The sequence below is a fragment of the Aspergillus puulaauensis genome, chromosome 1 (assembly GCF_016861865.1).
Source record: "Aspergillus puulaauensis MK2 DNA, chromosome 1, nearly complete sequence".
Classification (NCBI taxonomy): domain Eukaryota; kingdom Fungi; phylum Ascomycota; class Eurotiomycetes; order Eurotiales; family Aspergillaceae; genus Aspergillus; species Aspergillus puulaauensis.
Genome location: NC_054857.1, coordinates 4,972,473 through 4,994,309, shown reverse-complemented (window position 1 = coordinate 4,994,309; position 21,837 = coordinate 4,972,473). Strand labels below are relative to the sequence as shown.

Sequence of the window (21,837 nt, the reverse complement as noted above, 5' to 3'; positions counted from 1 at the left end):
CCGAGTCCTTCGCTTCTGCAGGCTCATCTGGTAAATCCATGGCACTCCAGCAAAATATAAATTAAAAAACAAATAACAATACTGATGTACTTTATTACTCGCAACTTTAGGGTTTGTGAGGAGAGTTGAAATAGACTGCATGCATTAAGCATCGGTGTTCGCTTAGTAGATGTAATCCTTAACTAAGTATATCTCCAAACCCACACACAAAGAAGCTCAGCCAGCCGAACGAAAAATTAACTCAAGAAAATCATGATGAACATCTCTTGGTATTGTGTAAGTACTAAGATCTGACTTGTATTATCAGCACTTGCATCTACTTTACCACCAGATCCAATAGTAGTTAGTGCTATGTAGTATTTGGCCTAGGGCATGACCTTGATGCAGCCTTCTTGGGAACCCGAACATCCCCCACCAATAAATGCAAGATAAAATGACAGTTAGTGCTTTTCGTCGAGGAAGGATCTTCGATGAAAGAAGGGTGGGATTGTCTTTGTGGGGTTGTCAGCACGCTGATGCTTTGAGCTGGGTGTATGTTATAGGTGTGTAAGTAGAGATCTCGTTCAGTTTACTCCGTACTCCGGAGTTTGAATCTGAAGACGTGGAGAAAAGCGTAGACACAGCAACCTCAAACAAGGATGATATTAATAGCAAAGATAAATGATTCGGAATTCAGCATGGTGTCAAATACACCATGGCCACCCTGCTTATTATTAGCCCACTGAACGCATTTGAATACCACCTGGATGAAAGGGCGGAAAAATTGGCCTTCCCCGTGTGCGGTGATAGTTAATGCGGTGTATTATTAGTATGCCCCAAGATTCATGAAAGTCCATGTAGTACTAGTACGGCGGAGCAGAGTAGTATACCGTAGTCAGCAGTCGTCGGTTTTGTCCGTCCGTATTCCCGTCCTCTGCCCTTTTCCCCTTCCAGTTCTCACCCTGGAACTCGACGTATCAACTCCGTACCTCGTGCTGCAATTAGCCTCAAGCTCAGCCGGCCCCGATCGCCCAATCTCCCTGATACGGCGACGAAGTGTGGCTCAGAGTCTTAAGAGGCAAATGGAGCCAGTGCTTTAGGCAGTTGACCATACCATGTGATACCAATAGATGGGCGGGATCACAGAAATTGGGCGAATCAGCGCCGGCAGGTTTCGCAAATCTCGTCGGCCAACTTGCCAGCCATGAGGACGAGGTATTCGTATTACGCACAGCGGTCAATTCAGATTTCAGAATCGCTTGGCTCGGTTCGATACAGGAAGAGCCTTGGGTTCTCACTTCTGCCCCTAAAATGATGTTTCTAAGAATGGAGTGAGGAGTGTGGTGGAGAACGGCAGAGAATCGTCGCCAGTGTATGGTCGGGCGGCCCCTAAGGCAGGTACCGACAATGGGATTCAATTGGGCTTCAACCGGGGGATGGACGCTGGCGTCTCTGGAGGTGCTCCACCCACGAAGAAATTTGCAAGATCATCATCCAGAGAGGCCTTGAGACGGAGATTCAGATGAGATTGCCATCTTCGCGATCGCGATTCAGTGTTCAATAGCTCGGAATCGGCCCTGGCTCTTTGAGACATTTGGCCGCCAGGGGCCGCCAGGTAAGACAAAGAAGCCAATGCTGAATGCAGAGATTTAAGACACTGGGCGGATGAGCAATTGAGCAGCTCAGCAGTTGGAACATTCTGGGCCTGGGTGGTAATTAAACAGGTCCTCCGCCCGGCCCGCTGTCAACGGTGTAACTCGTCCCAAGGACCGCCAGTCCCAAGGACCAGAAAAACAGTGTAAATAATGCAGAGGCCAGTAATAGTAAAAGCAAGCGTCAATAAGAATAATCAGCATATCCGACCGGTTCGAAGGTGACGAGAGGCCCACCGACCTAGTCCATGACTCCATGTCCTTGGAGGCAGGCCCTCACAGAAGTTCGACCTCCGTCATCCCTCGTACATCATCACTGGGTCTCGTTTGGGCTCGTGGTTATTATTTCCCTCGCCTGGCCGTCTTTCTTTTTTCTTCTCCTTTCCTCCCTTTCTTCCCTTCCATCCATTCATTTGGCGTCCTTTGATTCCACTGCTCTGTTTGTTTGGTTTCGTGTGCTCCCGACGCTTGTAGTCCTGGGAACCTCTCAAAGTCGCCACCCACTACTACTGCCTCCGCCGTTGACGTACGAGTCAGCCATACTCTTCTCGACCGTTTGACTTTGTACCACAACCACCTGCCTCTGGCTAGGCTGAACCCGAGAACTATCGACGAATCTATTTCTCTTTTCAGCCTATACTGCTCACTAACCCTCTTGTCTCTGCTTCGCCTCGCATCGCCGCTGTCTCGACTCCTTCGTATTCTGCATGCTACGGCCGACTCTGGCGGGAAACTCGATCTAAGGCCCTCCACTTTACTGTTTGTTCCTCGACGTTTACCCTCGGCTGTCCACCGTCAAGCTTTCGTCTGTCATCTGATCGCGTGTCTTACCGTCCTGCCATGAATCCGACCTTCGTGCCGAGTTTGACTATTCGGCAATAGGGGCCCTCTGTGTTTGACTCGCTGGCCGGACAAAACAAGACATCATGGCGATATGGCCGTTCGGTCGGAGGGGCAAGCGGAATACCGTTCAGGTAGATGCAGATGCCCGCGGAGTTGGCACGATGTCGCAAAACTCTCGCCACAGTTTTGACGAGGCCAAGCTAGGCAGGAAACCATCTCGCAAGCGGTCCAAACGTCACAAGAACCGTTACTCGACGCCCGTCGACGACTTTCCGACCGATCTGAGCAGTATCAACACCCCAACAGCCCAGCCTGCCCACTACTCGTCATCCAGCTTCCAGGGCGCGCGTCACCGACAGGGGAAAGCGAGTGCGTTCCAAGCTTCATCTGCTCCGATCCCAGAGCTCCAAGCGATGCCCCGAACACCATCTCTTCGCAAACCAAAGCGCAACAGCTCACCTCCCGCGACATTGAAGAAGAGGTTGAGCAAGCGGAAGATCTATGAGATTGCGAGGGAGCGTGAGATTAAAATGATGTCTTCCATGCCAATCGACATTCCTCGGCGCGCAACGACCCCCCTACCGGGCGAACCTATGCAGATCGATGCTCGTCGGGCTTATAGTTCTCAGAGTCGACGTATAGACCGACATCGCTCCGATATCAGCCTCTCACTCCGAGATTCCGCTGCCTCGTCGCTCTCCGACCACTCTGATAGCTATACCTTCAAAGTTAACAGCTTTGCCGCTTGGACTCCTCGCCCTGTCATACGATACGTGGAGTCCCCTCGTTCATCGTACCCCAGGAGTCAGAAATCGCCGGAGCCGGCTGATCGGAGGACAATGTCGCCGTCTCTCGAGGTTTCCGACGAGGATCTGCGCTCAAAGAGAAGAATCGATGAGCTGGCCAACGACCTTAATGCGGGTACATTGAGGGAGCTAATGGACAGAGATCGCCGACGCCGAGAAAGACAACAGCTGAAGGACCAAGAGAAGCTTGTCCGCAAGCTACAACGCACTGCGCAGAGGGTACCAAAACCTGAAGAACTGCCTACCGGGTCTCCAAAAATTCGTGAGGGCGAAAGGAACGGCCATTCTGAGACTCAGCGCGGTCGCTCTAGCCCTCAAGCTCAAACTGAAGCTCAAACTGAAGCTCAAACTGAAGCTCAAACTGAAGCTCAAACTGAAGCTCAACCTACAGCCCAAGAGACAGAAGCGTTCTTGTCTGGCCAAGCCGAAGAAGGTTCGTGGCTGCGGGATACCTCCAGAGACGTTGAGAGGAGCGGCCGCAAATCCCCCGAAAGCACCCACGTCGTTGGCAATATCGATGACAGCTCTATTCGTGAGAAAAAGGCCGCCCAACGCCTCAGCTTTGGCCCGTCTCAAGAGATGACGATGTCTCGCAGCACACTCTCACCCTCACACTCACCGTCCAGACGTGGACTACACAGCCCGAATTCTTCTCAACTCTATGGCATGACTCGAGAATCCTTGTCTGATATCTCTAAGACCGTCGGCTCCGAACGGCGCTCATCTGACCACAGCAGTGCGCATGTCAACCCGATCACTTCAATCTTCCGCCGCGGTAGCTCTCGTCTGAAGCGCAGCTACCGAGAACGCTTCCCAGACAGCAGTCCACCGATGAAAAACGTTTCGCATGAATCGTTCTTCAAAGTTCACACGCAAACCCCGACCCCAGCTCCCACTCCCTACGTTCCTCCAAGGGCTTTACTTGGATCGAACTCGTTTAAACGCTCTCATTCCAAGTTTACCGAACACTTTGGTGACGAGCCTCTCTCGCCACCTGATTCGCGCCTTCAGTCTCCAGATATTCCCGAGCACGAAGCTCTGGTCGAAGACCAGGTCCCCGATCTTCAGTCCAAATCTTACTATCCCATCCCTGGAACAGATGACCGGGATGGAGTAAAGAATGGTCGAAACTCGTGGGCTGATAGTGTCGAAGATGATCCAGATAACCTACCCTTGTCGCAATCCTTGGCATCGGTCGACTCAGAAGGGTCATGGATGTCAGGCCAATTCCTGCGTCGTATTTCACAAAAGCAAGCCAATTCAGGCCGGTCTTCCCGAAACAGAACGGAGGAAGGGCTTGATAAGTCACTCAAGGGTGACGAGAACACAGGCGACGCACAGATTCAGGTTGGTTTTGGCGCCTTCCCGGTTGAAGTGAGCACTGAAACCAACAATGCTGCCGCCGACAAGGACCTCGTGGCCCCTTCTCAGCAGGAGCCAACAGCCGAAACTTGGCGCCAGGATGTTGCCAAGCGGCCCGTCCTTGTGGTGAACCCAGCAGTGCGGCCCAAGTCGACCGAAGGCCTCCTCAACAATGTTCAAGCTCTGTCCCCGATCTCAGCGGAGGCGGGAATTAGTCCGATTGAAGAACATACTGCCGAGATTCTCTTACCAACGGATGATGACACCGCCGCCAATACCCAGGCGCATCCTCGATGATGCCGCTGCGGCTTTTACTCATGAAACTCTCGCCAACTACCCTGCGTTTTGCATATTGTATGTTTTGCTTTTTTGGAGTATATACTCCTAGCCATTCCTTGCATTTCCTATGTATCAGTCACTCCTTTGCCTTTTCCTACGTTTTGTTTGTTCCTAAATACCTTGGGCTTGCATTGCAGTCCAGGTAGCTCTGTTTACGGCCTCTTCGCGGCACAAGCCGTACTAATGCTGCTGGTATTACTGGCGGCCTTGCTTTTCTGTTTTTGTGCTCTTTGTTGATACCCCCATTGGCGAGATTTTGAAGAGTTGTGTCACCCCTGGTTTACGGCCCAATGTGGTTTTCTGTGGACTGTTTTTGATAGACTTGCAGCATTTGCGCTGTTTCTTGCCATGATATTTCATGCAAGGTACCTGTAATGTAAATATACTGTTGCTAGGATAGCATAACTTGGCTATATCTTTCGTAATGTGGTTTTGATGAATATCTTAAAGAGTTATTCTGTAAAATGTTGTAGTTTTGCTTGATAGAGCGATTCTGCCTGAGGCCCAGGGTCGAGCCCAGACCGCCCCGATTCATAAGCGGCGGAATCACGTCATCCGCTGCCGCCGCTTTAAGCCTCCGATGTTAGGCCCAAAGGCCACGCTTCTTGACAGTTCTCGTGCATCCAGGCGCCGTCAGCTTTATCAGCGAACCAATTGCCTCATCTGCTCATTGTAACACTATCAAAATGGCCTCTCTGCGCTTGACAAACCAGTTCACTGTCCTACGGGCTCTCCGTCCTCGTTGGTAAGCGTCCCATAGAACCATCCACTACCTTCACCGCGTCCTTCGACTCCTTCCTGGTGGCCTGCAAAGCCATTGCTGGATTAGTCAGTCATCGGAGAGCGGCAACTTGGAACGTCATTTCTCCGGCGGAATTTCGCCCACTATAAAAGCGCATTTCTGCCCCTCTTTGGTAGCCCCTCATTTCGAGCTAATCATTCTTGCCATACATAGCCCTCAACCATCCACCCGTCTCTCTTCTTCCTTCTCTTCACGAGCATCTACACTCGCATCGACTGTCTCGCGCCCATCTGCACTCCCGCGATCCTCAGCAAGCAACGGCTTCGCTAGCAACCGACGAGCTTTCTCCACCACCTCCACCGTTCAATTCAACCCTTCACCAGCCAAAATGGGCGGCAACAGCGTTGTGACTATCACCACGTACGTCAGCCACAAACTCTCCAATTCTAGGAAACCCATTCGCTAACGTCTAATGCCTGTCTTTAACAGTAAGGAAGAGTTCAAGGAGAAGATCACCAACTCCAAGGGACCCGTTGTTCTAGACTGCTTTGCCGACTGGTGCGGTCCCTGCAAGGCCATCGCCCCCAAGGTCGAACAATTCGCCGAAGAGTTCACCGACGCCAAGTTCTACAAGTTCGATGTCGACGACCTGTCCGATGTTGCCGCTGAGCTTGGTGTCCGCGCCATGCCCTCGTTCTTTCTCTTCAAGGACGGCGAGGTCGTCGACACCGTTGTTGGTGCCAACCCCCCAGCTCTGCAGGCTGGTATTCAGAAGATCCTTGCGTAGGATCACAGTGTCCAATCAAATTGCATAACTTAGTGAATTGAAGCTGTCTTTATATCTTGTTGATATTCGATGCCTTCTGCTGTATCCTGTATTTATGGTATTAGGGAGGTGGATTTCTGTTATAGATGCGCTTCACTGCATTGGAATCGCATGGCTTGGGTTGAACTAAGCTGAATCTGTATTGGCCTGATCATGTAGAGTCATGTTTAACCTGTGCTTAATTGGACTCTAGCCAGATTGACATTGAATAGCATTATGCTTCTAAACCCGCGACACCGGAATCATGTTTCTACCGGGGCAAGGAAGGCCTCTCAGCTCCTGCAAAAACAGTCCTACCTTCGTCTGAAGAAAAAAGATAAGATAACAAGCCGTATATTTTGACATCGCTAGCACACTCCGAGCCGAACTTTATAAAAGACTACCCTAGAACATAGGCAAATGCTTAGGATGAGGCATTCAATTGCTTCCTAGTTCTTTGTGAACGTGGCTAGCTCTTGATTAAGCTTTGAGTTGGCCAGGTAGGGCGTAGTGATGGTACTAGCTTATATGGGAATGAAGTCTTATGCAGAGACATTACTTTCAATATGCAAAGCATGGCCCATCAGTAAGCACTGCCCTGCAGATACCTTAGTCCATGTACGAAGTAGGTTAGACTATTGCACCAACAACCATAATTTTGTAGCACAATGTCACCAAGTCTAAACCTTTCACGCCAACTGTTATTTATTATTTCTTTCTACTGTCCCGGTAAACCTAGCACTAACAGGAACTACACCAGAGAAGCAGGAAATGTTGCCGTGCCGACACTCTAATCCTACACGCCACTGTCCCATACAGTGATATAGCACAAATAAGAGTCAGTGCCATGTGTGATAGTGATAGAGAATACAGAAGCCAGAACCAACCGGAGAACCCGAGCCGCCTCCAACCAGACCACGATGGACTCCGGACGAAGATACCAAGTTCGGCAATAGTTATGTTTAGAGCCGCCGCTACTCTGAGATGCGATTGCGGCGCAATCCTCTGGCTTCGCTAGCCGAACTTAGTTCCCCAGCTGGCGGGATATCGTATATTAACAGTATATTAAACTCGTGAACTAACCCCGGCCCCCGGTCCCCCAGCCGGATCCCCAGCCCGCGTCTTGTTTCATGTTAATATAACCGTGGCTTTAGCCTTCGAGCGTGCGAGGCCCGGGATCTTGTAATCTTGTTTTTCGTGCTTTGGGATGCTGATCTTATGGGTTCGATACGAGTGTCGTGTCCCCACACTTGGGTGTCGTGAGTCATGTTCTACAGGGTTTGTTGGGGTTTTTCATTTCCCTTACTCGGGTGGAATTGTTTGTCAATCGTCGATACATTTCTATTATTATTATTACTATCCGGATTTTTGTCGAGATGTATACTGGATGGCTAGTATTTCGGAGCCCAGGCCCTATCGCTACGGCTCGTAAGTGACATTAACATGTCGGCTAACCATGATGTCCGTCCGCTGGGAACCAGCACCAGCACCAACGCCAACGCCACCAACACCAGGACCCCTGCCATCGAAGATCAACTTCTGGCTATCATCATCACTCAGCTGACTATCCCTGCGTCCCCTCCTGCCCTGATGATTCCCCTTAACCTCCGTTACAGTCGAAGACATGTACCCGTCCTGGCTTTTCGAATGGCCGTGCTGCGAGAGCTCATAGTTGGAAGTAAGACGCGAAGGCCGGCTTCGGCTGGCATATCCTGTTCGGCGGAGCGTGCTGTCGAAAAGCTTCCGGAAGAGGGGGCGGAGGGTGGCAATGTTGCCGACGAACATGCCGATGGCGTTTTCGGCAAAGCCCCAGATCACGACGTTGGCGACGGCGTAGAGGAAGTCCGTTTGGTTGGTGAGGTTGATTGTGTACTTGAGGCGGATGCAGGCTGAAAGTGAGGCACTGGAGTGGGGGGTCAGCAGGTAAGTTTGGGATTGCGTTTCAGGTTTCGGAAGGTTGGTGGGGGAGGAGATGCACGTACAGGATTCCGAGGCTCATGAGGCCGATTACGGCGGTCTTGCTGTTGCGGTCGAGTTGGACATTCCAGAGGAGGGGGATTGGCCTGGCTGCAGTTAGTTCTGGCTGCCTTTTGTCAAGTCATGGATTGGGGTACGGACATCAAAGCGGTAATCCAGTCTGTGGTAATGTTCACGGCGGTAGTGGCGTAGTAGACATCCGTCAGGACGTGAGCAGGTTGACAGTGACCTTCTCCCTTTTCAATAATACTTGCGTCCCACATGGCCTCGGTGGGAATGCAGTTGGTGAGGATGAAGATCAATGCGATGATATTCATCAGTGTGAAGACCGCGATCGTTGCATACTGGATGTAGATATACATCTTCCGCCCCTCAGCCACACGAATTAACATCCAACTGATGCTGAGCTTGATTGGGATGATGGCGGCGCAATATCCCACTTCGAAGATAAGGAAGAACTTCTGACCGTCCGCCTGGTACTTTGTATTTTCGGGTTGGCTTAACCGCGAGACGTGGATGCCGATACCGTTGAACGAACCCCCAATACATCCTACTGCCAGCGCGCAGAAGGGTATCTTTTTGGTTATTTCGTTAGCTGCAATACTCCCCCCAAGCATCGCCTGTCAAGTAACACATACCACTGCTGCCGTCATGATCCAATCTTCCACGGACCAGGATCTTCTGCTCACTCGGCAATATACACGCATGAAAAAACTGATAAAGGCGAGAGCCGTCAACATAATGACGCTGCCAGACACGCTGGGCGCATTATCACCGGTGATGGCCATAGTTCGATTTGACCCCGAAGGTTGCTTGGATATGATGGGTCAGAAGTCAAAAACGGGGAGGCAGTGAGGGCTGGGAACAGCCTCAATTAAAAACACGAACGTCCCGTTAGGTCGGGTTGACCAAGGCATGGGAATCTCATCATCTCCTTTCCGAACGGAATTAATGGGCCGCGTCTCGTTGCGCACTGGCCCACTTGGAACTATACCGGGTGGACCCCATTCGCCTACACAGATTGCTTGCAGAATCGCCCAGGCGGCGGAAGACGAAGACCAGATAGGGCTACTCCGGCGGAGTGCCTGAAACAAGGAGTGATCCGCACGCCACTCGCTAATAACGAGGCAATGGCTTGTTGCAAGTTGCTGCTAACCAGCTAGCCCACCAGATTCCCTGGTTGGATGAATGGGGCTTAATTGAGGCTACCCTGCATTCAGAAAACGAGCGACATAGGATCCCAGTGATCAACAAGCGATCTATCTTGGCCTATCTTGCCCATGCCCATCGTGACCACATTCACGATTTGGCGGTCCGCAGCAATTTGGTAGGGCGGAGACAAATCTTGGGTCGAACTCGATGCTCGTGCCACGGTTCCTTTCGCCCGCGTGGTGTGTACCAGAGTTCGAATTCAAGTCGCTAAACGACTGGGCTGGGTAACGGGTTACAGGGACTGCACGGCCCAGCGATGGCCGAGGTACGGATAAGGTACGAATGCAAGAAGATCCTTGATTGTTTGGTATCGTGTCCGGGCTAGGTGTTTACCGTGTTTCGAACCCGGCAAGAGGCCTCGGTTAGGTTAAGTCATGGCCATTTTACGGCGGGGCTTCGGCACTTGTTCGTTCAAGGCCCCAAGTTCTGGGGTGGCCTGAAAGTTCAACGTTGTGTTCCTGCAGTTTTCTTCAAGGCTTCTAGTGTATCTTTTTGGGTGGTGGGAAGGCTGCTTGGGCTAACCCTAGACGGCGAGTGACACTTCTCCTGACTCAGTAGTACCACATCTACTCGGTTCTTGCCCCTTGACAAAGCTCCAGGGGTGTGGTCTTATTCGCAAGCACCTAGGCTGATATGCCGTCATAAAACATGTCATTGCGAACCGTGACCGCTAACAGACCATCGCCTGTCAGGAGCTGACGTCTGCAATTCCGTTAGACGGTACACCCTGCTCAGTGCTGCCTGGGCAAAGCCAGAGTGGTCCAAGTCCACGCATGGTCTCGATTCGAAACGACTCGGGTTGTTTAGTGTGAGTGCAGGACCCGCTGAAACTTCTGTCAGGTGTCAAGGACCTAAGGGGGCTTCTGCAGCCTGCACTGTCTGCAGTACGTATTGAGATTGACTCATTTCTCGAGGCGGAAATTGCTTTTCCGGAAAGAAATTGACAACTGGTGGGCCCTATAATAACCGTCATTACTCAATGATAGTCAAGACAAGACAAGCTCCTTGGTCAGAGGTCCTGGCTCCTGAATCGTACATTCCCCATCTTGACGCTTTCTCCACCGCCGTGGGGTGGGCCCGGTGGCTCTTAGGGCTACCAGTGCTAGTGCATTTAATTCTGCAGCCAGTAACCATGACCATGTTACTGCTGCACGGCTGCGTTGTTCTCGCCGTTGCACAACGAGTTTGTCATGACCCCCATTAAGTGCCTTTTCTGCTTGGATGCCGAGGCCAATACTGCAAGTGCCATAAGTAGCCAACGCGTTGTTCAGAAGGGTTCGACTTTTGGGATGGTTCGCCATGCTCTGGAAGTAACCTCTTATGTACCTGGAGCTGGGGGAGACTTTCCACGGGAATATCTATGATGGGATATCTGTCTCCGAAGTGCTGAATACTTGGCTGCTTCCCATTCGACCTGTTTGGGGAAACCGGTCAAATAGAGCTCACCAGCAGTGACTGACCAACTCATATTCCATATAACTACTGGGTTTCTTCAAGCCAGAGCCATTTATTCGGGTCGCCATTTCCTAACAATGACTGGATAACTCTAATTTATGCAAGGAATTCGAACATCTACTACTAATAATACATGCTGGTACACTAGTTCTGGTTATATTAGCCATTTATCCTGCCCTTTTCGCATTCAGCAGTACAAGCTGACGCTACAGTTGGTCGAAACATAGTCCATGATGGGCCCATAACCCTCTTGCCCAGGATCAGTTCGAAGAACGCGCTGAATTTATTCTCTTTTGACGAATCGCAGAGCCCACGCCAGAGGTGGTTGGCTATTGGACGTATGGAATAGGAACAGGCCGGCACTACAGGCCCAAGGCCGTACGATCCCAATGGATTCGCTCTCCTCATGAGGGTACAGGCCAAGACGAGGGCTACCTATGTATCCTACCAAGGGCGTATCCCAGCACCAATTGCAGTACGTCAATACAACTTGAATATCAGGGGACAGATAATGCTAAGATTTATAGTCGTTTCAGTAATTTACTATTCATTTCCCTGCAGCTATTGCGGCTGCCAGCTGCTTCAAAGCGAAGCCATGGACGTCCTAAATGACCACGACGATTTCGGAATCGTTGCACAGATCTACAAGATCTACAAGATCTGTGCAGATGGGAGATCTGGAAGATCCGAATTATGCCTGCCCGGAACCTGTTGGTGAGGCACCAAACCGAAAAATAAAAATAAAATTAAGAAGGTTATAAATTGCCCAACCCTTAGCACGCTTTCGACGGTATTACCACTAGCAACAGGGAAACCCGATGAGACGCTAGACCACTACACCAGAAGGCCTTGCAAGGCTGGTGGCTAGCCAGCTATCTCCAACAAAACCGACTGACGTGGGATATCTTTATTGAGTGTGCACCAGTGCAGGCCTAGACCGCGTGTTCGTGTACGCCAGCTACCTAGACAGCTTGGTTGCTGGAACTGCCAACAACATGGTGCGATTGCCTACTTTTGCAGGATAGGTAAAGAAAAGAATTCTGAATAGTTCTTCATGGAATATTGATATTGAAGGCCTTCACTAATAGATGCTTCGTTGGTAATGGATGACAAAGAATTCTAGTAAGCAGGCAGAATTTCATGAACCCCCTCGCTCTTTCCTCAACACTACCTAGACAGTTTGGTTGCTGGAGCTGCCAATCGTCCATGGCCTTACGAAGGCAACACCGCCCAACTCGCACCTTCCGCGACAAACCCCCAGCTCATCGATGTTATTACATTATTCAAGTCTTCAACAACTTCACCAACGATTTATTATTCGAGCCTTCAGCAACTTTACCCACATCTATCATTTGTTAGAGATAGCTAGCCACCAGTCTTGCAGGGCTTTTGGTGTAGCAGTCTAGCGTCTCTTGTCATAGCATTTGAGCTACGTGTCACCACTCATTAAATAAAACCTTGGAAAACTTTCAGCTATTTGCAACTTGATGATAGGCCCAAGCCTAGTTATGGCGTCAAGCCAGAAGGTAAAGTTAGACGTCCACTGAACATCATTCTATGACCCAACAGAACCCAACAGACACTAACTATAATTCAAGAAATAGACATGATGGAGGGACATCCTTCGAGCTGCTGAAGACGGTTTTTTTGGGATCATGTGGTATTGGACTTCCGTCCACGGCCTGATCTTCCAAATACATTCCCTTTGTTTTGTTGAAACTCTGGTGGAAAGACATCCGTCAGCAGCTTTTTACACCAATACCCGTTATAATTTATACCCAGGACCAAATTGTTGGCAACATGGAAGGCCCGTCATTACTTGAGACGCTTGAAAACCTCACTGAAACCGTGGAAACGATCAAGTCTGACCTCCGCCAGTGAGAAACTACTGCACGTACAATCAGAGCTAGCACCCTTGATGAATGGGCTGGCATCAATTCCGACCCTACAGACAGGAACGGCTTCGTGCATGGCGGCGATATCTTAAGGGATATCAGAATAATAACGCCCATGGACACAGTAGACACCAAGAAAGCCCTGTTATGGAAAGATTGTTCAAAGTCAACTATGGCGTGTCGTTTTCAACCTGCTCAAATTCCGATCACCTTCGACGCGCGGACGAACGCTTGATCAAAATTTTCAGTATTTACGCTAATAATGACGGCCTATATCGACGGAAAAGCCCAGAGGCGATCGACATAGTAAAAAGGATCCAATCATGCTGTCTGAAAATATTTGAAGCCTGGTTAACGGAAAGCAATGATATATTCAAGGAGCCTTCCACCCTCGACCACTATAAGACCGCAGTCGCATTACACTACTCGTGACAAATAGTCAGGGAACACCAAAGGGCTGGCCGGGTAGCTACGCTGTTAGCTTAGTTAGATTTTACGATAGTTCTAAAATAGTTGAATCAAGGAGAATGACTAGCCTTTCACTCTTTTTCACCATAACTAAGAGCTAACAGGGATATGTGATGGCATTTTGCTATCTCTTTGAATATAGTAAAAAAGCACATGTACCTTCCAAGGCTCTGCTACTTGAGTACATTCGACATCCATCGAACCCCCCTAGCTTAACAGTAGCATCGTAGTGCTCTCGTTTTTGCCAACTTCATGAAAGACTCCTCTTACTCGCCGAATTGATTCGTCAGAGACCATGGGCACCTCATCATCCGATTTAGACCTCTAGCCTGCCGGACCAAAGGGAATCTGAGTCCCTGGGATACCGGAGGCAGGATGAACGCTGGTTTCTCGCGAATTAGTGAATACACAAGCATACCTCAAGTTATCGGCTAATCATCGTCTCGCATATTTTTGCCGAATCGGTTAAGCAACGTAGTTGCTTGAAAGATGCCGGCGTCCAATTACTTTCCAGCTTAAAGGTTTTCCCTCGTCTGCATGCCTCGTTTGGGGGCATTAAATGGTAAAGGACATGGGCCACAGGCGTGATAGAGGTGTCCCAGGGAATATCGGAAGCCGTACGAACAGAATGTGAACCAAGCTCGCAAAGAAGCAGACTCTGGGTGTCTAGCTTCCAATGAAGAGTATTTAGAGAATAGTGGGAAGACGCGAAGTGCTGGGAAAGTTAGAAAATAATCGGCGACGCCCAGAACCTAGGGTGCATTGTATGCACTTCGAGGTCTGTTTCTGGAACAAAACATTACCTGTCTAGAGGCGGGGGGAAAAAAAAGGACCTCTTTGATTGACATCAAGCATGGAACAAACATGTCTGAATAGTTCGTCGAATCATAAATGAAATGTTCGCAAATTATTGAACTTGCAAGCCGGCATTGGATTTGGCGTGTCAAATGTCAATGCTGTGTGCATTATTTCCACGTGGGAACCTTATCACTATGACATTTACGTCAAGCGAACTAGGCTTGCTGAAATAGCTCCATATTTAATATATTTTAATCAATCCAGACACGAAATTGGTACCGAGGTCGGCCGAATGGCAGTAGCCCAGCTCAGCTCTTACGGCGAACGCCACAATCGTTTGCTGAATCCCGCATGTAACAGCAGCAATAAGTTCGATTGTAGGCCGGAGTAACAGCGCAGAGATAAAACAAAAAAAAGGGGGGGATCTCTTAGTACTCCCTTGGTCTCGGGCAGATATTAACTTGTTTGCAGACCACTTGAACCACAAGATCGAGATCTGATCAGATATGGTGGGATTTGCGGATGCGGCCAAGGAGTTCGTTTCGAGTAGCGAATTTTCGATCCGGTGGGGCTCCGATCACTTAGGCAGATATGGCCATAGCAAGGAGGCGCTCGTGCTTGGGACTGGGGTGTCCGTTCGAAAGTCCAAGTTTCGGTGTTTAGCGTTTACACCTTTAGCCATCGGATGTCAGTTTGAGGTCCGAATTGGAGACACTACGTACCTATATACTACGTGGTGCATGGTTAGTACCTGTCGGCGATATCCATCGGATCGTCAGGGCCGTCTGGTTAGCCGCCGTGCTCGTGTAGATCCGAGATTAAGCGACACAATGCATTATTGCCGGCTGGAATAATTTGGGGCGATGTCGCGCATGGAAAACAGTGGGCTTGTGCTTGTCTACCAGGCGAAGAAAAGCACGTGTGGGCGTGCCATGTGCGATCAGGTGGACTGTGTTGCTCGAGCTGATACACCGGAGGCCTCCAAGTTTCTCGGCCACGGGCCAATCTGGCAACTCTCTCTCCTAGACACCAAGCTCCAGACTGATCATCAAAAACAATGTGTTGTTTCCAGAGCTCGTCGTCTCACTGCGCATTGCTTTTGTCCCCACTTTCAACATTGATCGAAGGTTCTCTCTGGCCAAAAGAATGGCTGTCCAATTCCAGAAACTTCACCACTACTACCTGACTGACTCTCTGGACTCCACAGCAGGTGGCTTTGCTGCTCAAGTTTTACATTAGGCGTGGTCAGACCTTCGGCCGAGGTAATAACCCTGCTTATTACTATTTTACGATGCTGGGATTATGGCTGCTTGGCCAATCCAAGATGGCGGTAGTCCCGCGTCCACGGCTCGGATACTAGAACCTGCTTGTCGAGATCCTTTTGCCAATAGATCGCAGGGATCTTGATCCGCTGAAGACGAATCAATTACCTCACACCAGACAAACCTCAGCTTTTGACCCCAATATTAATTCGAGATGAAAATTCGGGGTGTCCGGGTAAAACAACTGGTCGTCAGGAGTAGCCCTGGCAGGCCTAGTCTCAGATCGGGCCAACTTTCTGGCCCTGCTGTGGATCTATCGTGGCCCCATCGTTCCTATCAGGCTCTGGGATCTGGTCAAGAGGCCCAGTGCGCCCACGATCTTTCGATCTAATTGCATCTTGCGGGCTCGTAATTATGGTGAAGAAGAGCGAGAGGCTAATTGTCCTCCCACGGACTCCCGAGCTGAAAACTGTAACCATGGTTTCCCTCCTGCGATTATTACCTAGCATCCAACGAAAATGATATGCATGATGGAAGTTGGATCCACGCCAAGTGAGACGCCTACGGGGCTTGTGTGTGTCACGGCCATCCCAGTGTTTCCAGCCTTGACGAGCCCTCAAACAATTTGCGTCCGATTATTGGAGCAAGTGGAAATTCCCATTAATCGCTACGACTATAACAAGCTGAGCCCGCCGCGCAAGCCTTGCTGACCATGCTGGTGTCAATTTCTTCGCCTTCGTTTTCTCGCTTCTTCGTCTTGATTGCTCTCAGTGCCAAATTGTCTTAGTTGTACCTATGCTTTGTCCACTATGAATGTTTATTTCGTTTCCTTTTCCTTTTCCTTTTTTTATTATATAAATACGGTCTCTCAACTTGATTGTCCATTCGAGTCATGTTAGATATGGACGATTCCCCCAACGGGGGGCGTCTAGAAGTTTCCTATCTGGCAGGTTTTATTGTCCTATCCTACGTTGTCAGTGTGATGGGATGTGTCACCACACTTGAACTGCTTCATCGGCGGACATCGGCAGCTGGGTTTTACAACTGGTAAGTGGCTGAGCCACATATGACTTGGACAACACTGACTGGTTGGTGAAACAGGTACCTGCTACTCAGTTCTGCGATCTCAATGGGGGGAATTGGTATCTGGTGCATGCATTTTATCGGAAACCGCGCGATCGTTCTCGGTAACGGAGATGATAGCATTCAGGTCCTTTATAGCATGTCATTCACCGGTGTTTCCTTCGTCCTTCCCGTGGTTGTCTTGCTTGCAGCCTTTTATGCCGCTGGGACCAGTGAGAAGGCAGGCTATTCCAGGATATTAATAGGAGGGGTGCTGACTGGAGGGTCAGTATGTGGAATGCACTATGTTGGCCAACTGGGTATCAACAATTACAAATGTGGCTACCATGCTGGAAACGTGGCCGGTTCTGCAGTGATCGCGGTATTTGCTAGCACTGCTGCGCTCAGCATCTTCTTTCGATGGAGAGCTTCCTGGACAAATCGCTGGTGGAGGCGTGTAGTCTGCAGCTGCCTTTTGGCGGTGGCCGTGTCTGGCATGCATTGGATTGCTGCTGTTGGGACAACATACAAAGAACATGATTCATCCGCGAGCACTGGTGGCCAGTTATCTCGAACTCAAACTGTCATTATATGCTCTGTTCTGGTTAGTCATTGATTTTAAACACGAAGCGGGTAGCTGAAAAACTAACCGAACCGTCCTAGGCTTTTGTTGCCTGTGCTGTCTTATCAGCATGTGCTATAACTGCTAATGGTGACCATAGAAAGTTAAGAATACAGGCACAACAGCTGGTCTTGGCCTCTGCTTTCTTTGACCCGGAAGGACGCATTATGGTTACGCCGCATGCTTTTCTTCCTACCAGGAAAATAGTCGATCGTTATATCGGAAAGGTGAGTCGCAGTTTCTGCTAGATACCACCTCCCGCCACAAGCTCACCATTTCATCCAATCTAGACTTTCAACGACGATGACCTCACTCGAACCCATCCCGCGTTCCTATGGGCCTTCCGAGCAAGCAGGAACTGGAGCCTTATCAAAGAGGTTGTTCCATATATGCGAGACAGGATAGATACAGAGCAAGAGGCACACCGGCGATACATTGCCAAGGGACTGGATCCGGAGCAAGAAGCAGAGCTGAATGCAGGCTTTGATGAGCTGTTCAAGCGACACTTTTGTGTGGCAGCATATGATCTTGCTGATCAGGTTCGACAGCCCTTGGATGATTTGGGTATGTTGTACGATGATGTTTTAGCCACATCTATTCCATCGTCACGGTTTTCACGCGCAATGGGATACTCCCGTCTACGCGCAGGAAAGGGCCAGTTGATGTTTACAGTTCGCCAACTGAGAAAGCAAGAAGCGTCTCGGCTCGCAGCGTCCGGTTTTAGGTTTGCTACAATTGATACCATCACGACTCTACTCTCCAGCCGTATGAATGTTACATCAGAGGCGCTAGAAATCCACCTAAAGGATATGCGCGACTTCGCTACGTCTAACCGGGACTTCAAGCCTGGCGTTCATCTCATTTCGTTTATTACCCGCCCTACTGTCCATGATCGTTTCGAAGTATTAACCGCCACTGGCACTTCAAATCCACTACCGTCGATGACCTTACAAACGAGACGCTTGCAAATACCTCATCTGGAGCTGATCTCACATATGGAGGGATGGCCAATCCAGACATGTTTAGATTGGTTGAGTTCCGGAAACGCACGAAGTCACAAGGATGCCGACGAGTTTCGTCAAGACTTAATCCGAGCAATGACATACCTTGCTAGTTCGCTTCCAGCAGACATCAATTCCGCATCGCGATTCTCGCCCCGTCCTTTAATTGCGCCGTGCCGCAGCACAAGGATCTCCGACGAGAAGACATGCATGCTACTCGCCTTCTGTACGGTTGGATCATTGAGCACGCGTACTACCAACCCGAACTATACCTTTATGCCCCTTCGGCTCTTCCGCATTCAACAACAAGTGAATAGCGGCGCTACCGATGTAGACGGGCTCGCCAAAGAACTCAGCGAAGGTGTTCTCTTTTCTAATATCCGCACAAACTCCCCTACCGACTCTGAAACGGAATCATCAATCATTTCCAAACTGAACCTCTGGACGTCCCGAAAGCGGATCCCAGAGTGCAAGCGGACGGCATCTCAGGAAACTCTCACGGATGCCACGCCATTGGGAGACATCATCGTCTGCAAAGAAGTCAAAGTCGACGTGGCGAGATTACGCGACCCAGCGATTGAAGCAGCCCTTGGAAGACAATCCTCGACCACTGTTGTGGAGGCTGGTAGTTCAGCTGCCCACACCTACGTCGACGAACTCTATAATCTCTGCTATTCCCCTGGGATACGTCTGCGCCCAGATCCCAGCTTTTGACCTGACCCGACTTCGTCTTGACAATACTTCATAATGCCTAAACGATACCCTCTCCATCTCACCTTCCCATATACGACGCCGCGCCCATCATCCCTCACGATGCCCTATTGCGCTCGTTGAATGCAGGTTGCGCGTTTTTCGAACAGACATACACTTCCTGTAAATCCATAGAATCCGATTGCATGGTCATGGCTGGAGTTTTTTTATACATTTGTTTTCATCCGGTATATTATACTCTATTATTCGATGCTGGCGCATGGCTTTATCTTTAGATAAAAAGAGCAAAATGGTTGGTAATGATAGCAAGACGAGGAGCAATTGAACATAATGATGCCTTATGTATATAGAAGTGTGCTATCTACAATAAAAGATTTTCAACAAATTCGTCATTCAGGGAGGCTATTTGCTGTATAGATCCAGTGGAAAACAGTGAATGCTACATGGCCAATAAATAGATACAACCTACGTAGAACATACTCAAGAGTTAATTTCCATAGAGAAATTGTGGTTGATGATTGTAAGCCACATAGTGAACCAGTCCAGCTAGATTTCACGAATATGAGCAAGGAACAAAAGAGGTGAGGAAAGCATTTCTAAATTCTAAACAGCCCGCCAAATTTGCCAGGGTGGCCTTCATGTCTTTCTTTTTCCCAGACCTATACGCCAAAGCAACACCTGAAGCAAAACCCAAGCCGAATCAGAGCCGACCTCTCTCAAAGAGGTCCAAGAAATAAATGCGTTAAAGGGGGAGGGTAAAAAAGCAAATGCGAGGCGCCAGACGTAACACTTGTGCCGACCAGGGTAGGGAGGAAGAACAAGAACCTCAAGAAACGGGCCGAATGCAAGTTTTGAATAGTGCAAGATGCAAAAGACGTAGGCCGGTCCAATCAAAGCCCCGTGAAAAACAGTTACGCATGCATACAGGACGCTCGCGCGGTAGGGTGGCATGATCGAGGAACTGATTTGATGGCAGGGTCGCACAGACAGCTCCAAATGCTGTCAGATATCGGAGAAATTTCAAAACAACCGCTAAGTCGCTGACACAATATGTTCTGGAATAATGCAACCATAGAAAAAAACGACCACCCAACACACTTGAATGCAATGGAGGAATGAGGGAGATTAAGGAGATGGCCGTGAAGTGATGCAATGATCCGAATAGAATCGTGGATCGTTTCGAGGTAAAGAAATAAGGTTTAGTGGGCGTTGCGGGTCCGGGTGATACGTTGACTCCGGCGTAACTTTTGCTCGGTTGTGTTAGATTCGCTCTGTTGGCTTGAGGTATCACTAGGTTCAATGCTTTGCTTCCTTCCCGGCTTTAGTCTCCTGCCCTTCCTTGGGAGAGACATGCTCTCTTCTCGCGATTCGGGTGAGTTCGGCTCGATTTGTTCCTTGCCATTATCCGTTGAAGAAGTTGATACACCCTTATCAGGGCTCACCCTAAGACGTAGGGAAACAAGATCGTTTTGATCATCCCGAAATGCTATTCCAACTGTAACGTCTGGGAGAATTCGTCGTTTTTGGTCACGGACCCGAGAGCGCCGCGAGGCGGGTCGAGGATTGTCTTCCTCATCGCTATCATCGGCTGATCGTTTACTTCCAGTGCTAAATGGAGACGAAGAGCGCGAAGATGGTTGAAACCGTGACTTCATGATTGCTCGCGAAGTTGGAGCTTCCAGGGGCTGTGCGTTGGCATCATCGCCAATGAGGTTCATAAACGCATTGTCTATGTTGCCTCGGCATTGCTCGAGTACTTCCACTATGGTTTCACGGTCATACTTACCGCCGAGACCTTCCTGAATAACTGATATTTTCCATGGGGAGGCCACATTTACTACGTTGCCTTCCGACGGCGCAGTGCTATCCAGGGTTGCTTTGTCAAATTTAGGGATACACGGCAAGCCCGTGTGAGGACCATTAGAATGCCGCACCGATGAATAATGATGGAAGTCCTAAAAAAAATAAGTGTGAGGATTAGGAAAGAGACCAGCAAAATAAGTGCTGGCAGCTCTTACATGAAAGGCAATGTGCATGGTTTCTCTTTCCTCGTCCCGCGGAGCGTGAACGTCACGGAAATTCTGAATCCCATACTCTGTATAGACATTGACGTCCTTCTTGAAAGACTGGCAAAATGCTTGTATCTCCTCTGCTCCACCCCACACGCCGTTCTTCCGTGACTCTGCTACCTTTGAGTCAAAGCTTCGTTCCTTATCTTTGACCGACGGAGGAGGAGCAGGACTTGCGGATGATGACGAGCAATAGGTATTCCTAGCTGCTTCGGCTGCCGCACGTCTAGGTGCCCTACGCTCCCCGCCAGCTGCTGCTATAAAGCTCATGAAGTATTCCCGGTTGGCAAAGATGTGGTCTGCGAGCCGCGTTCGGATGTGGTCGGCATGGTGGAAGTCTCCGTACAATTGATCCGATAGAGCGTAATAGAGGCAATTACCTACGAGTAGAGAGTTAGAAACACTACATAATCCAGGCAAGACAAGAATGGAGTCTCGACGTTGGGGATTCATTACCATCACCCTCGGTAGGAAGAGCATAAAGCCCTAGCTGAGTGAGGCTAGCAAGCTCCAAACATTCTGTCTCAGCTTTCCCGCGTGTAGTTCTGGAGGCTGGGGGGCGGTCTTCTTGGGAGCTCTGTTCCGATGGCGGATTTTCAGGGTTGTGATCGTTGACTGAGCTCTCTTCGAAATGGCTATCATGGTGAGGGGCAATTATAGGCACAATTCTGGCGCCTCTGGGGACATCAGCCATGGTTGAAAAATCCCTACCCCACGAAGGACCCTCATCGAGAAGGGTAACGAAGAGAGCCACGTCGAGCCAGGGTGAGGGGGAGA

At 49.7% G+C, this 21,837-nt stretch overlaps 5 protein-coding genes across 5 annotated transcripts; 3 read left to right on the top strand and 2 right to left on the bottom strand.

The window, feature by feature from the left end:
- Positions 1–2,557: 2,557 nt before the first annotated feature.
- Positions 2,558–4,939, top strand: APUU_11975A (uncharacterized protein; the record flags this gene model as incomplete). The annotated part of the gene is made up of 1 exon (XM_041698124.1): positions 2,558–4,939. One exon carries the CDS (start codon positions 2,558–2,560, stop codon positions 4,937–4,939), a length of 2,382 nt encoding a protein of 793 aa, XP_041551341.1.
- Positions 4,940–5,667: 728 nt separating this feature from the next.
- TRX2 (thioredoxin family protein) lies at positions 5,668–6,510 on the top strand (the record flags this gene model as incomplete). Its single annotated transcript, XM_041698123.1, has 3 exons — positions 5,668–5,726; positions 5,937–6,143; positions 6,213–6,510. The coding sequence occupies 3 exons, from the start codon at positions 5,668–5,670 to the stop codon at positions 6,508–6,510; spliced, it is 564 nt and encodes a 187-aa protein (XP_041551340.1).
- A 1,437-nt stretch (positions 6,511–7,947) lies between these two features.
- On the bottom strand, positions 7,948–9,293 carry APUU_11973S (uncharacterized protein; the record flags this gene model as incomplete). The annotated part of the gene is made up of 4 exons (XM_041698122.1): positions 7,948–8,431; positions 8,511–8,591; positions 8,647–9,080; positions 9,144–9,293. The coding sequence occupies 4 exons, from the start codon at positions 9,291–9,293 to the stop codon at positions 7,948–7,950; spliced, it is 1,149 nt and encodes a 382-aa protein (XP_041551339.1).
- A 7,194-nt stretch (positions 9,294–16,487) lies between these two features.
- On the top strand, positions 16,488–18,994 carry APUU_11972A (MHYT domain-containing protein; the record flags this gene model as incomplete). Its single annotated transcript, XM_041698121.1, has 4 exons — positions 16,488–16,642; positions 16,697–17,261; positions 17,321–17,506; positions 17,570–18,994. The coding sequence occupies 4 exons, from the start codon at positions 16,488–16,490 to the stop codon at positions 18,992–18,994; spliced, it is 2,331 nt and encodes a 776-aa protein (XP_041551338.1).
- Positions 18,995–20,190: 1,196 nt separating this feature from the next.
- APUU_11971S (OTU domain-containing protein) lies at positions 20,191–21,754 on the bottom strand (the record flags this gene model as incomplete). Its single annotated transcript, XM_041698120.1, has 3 exons — positions 20,191–20,946; positions 21,010–21,440; positions 21,517–21,754. 3 exons carry the CDS (start codon positions 21,752–21,754, stop codon positions 20,191–20,193), a joined length of 1,425 nt encoding a protein of 474 aa, XP_041551337.1.
- Between the last annotated feature and the right edge of the window lie 83 nt (positions 21,755–21,837).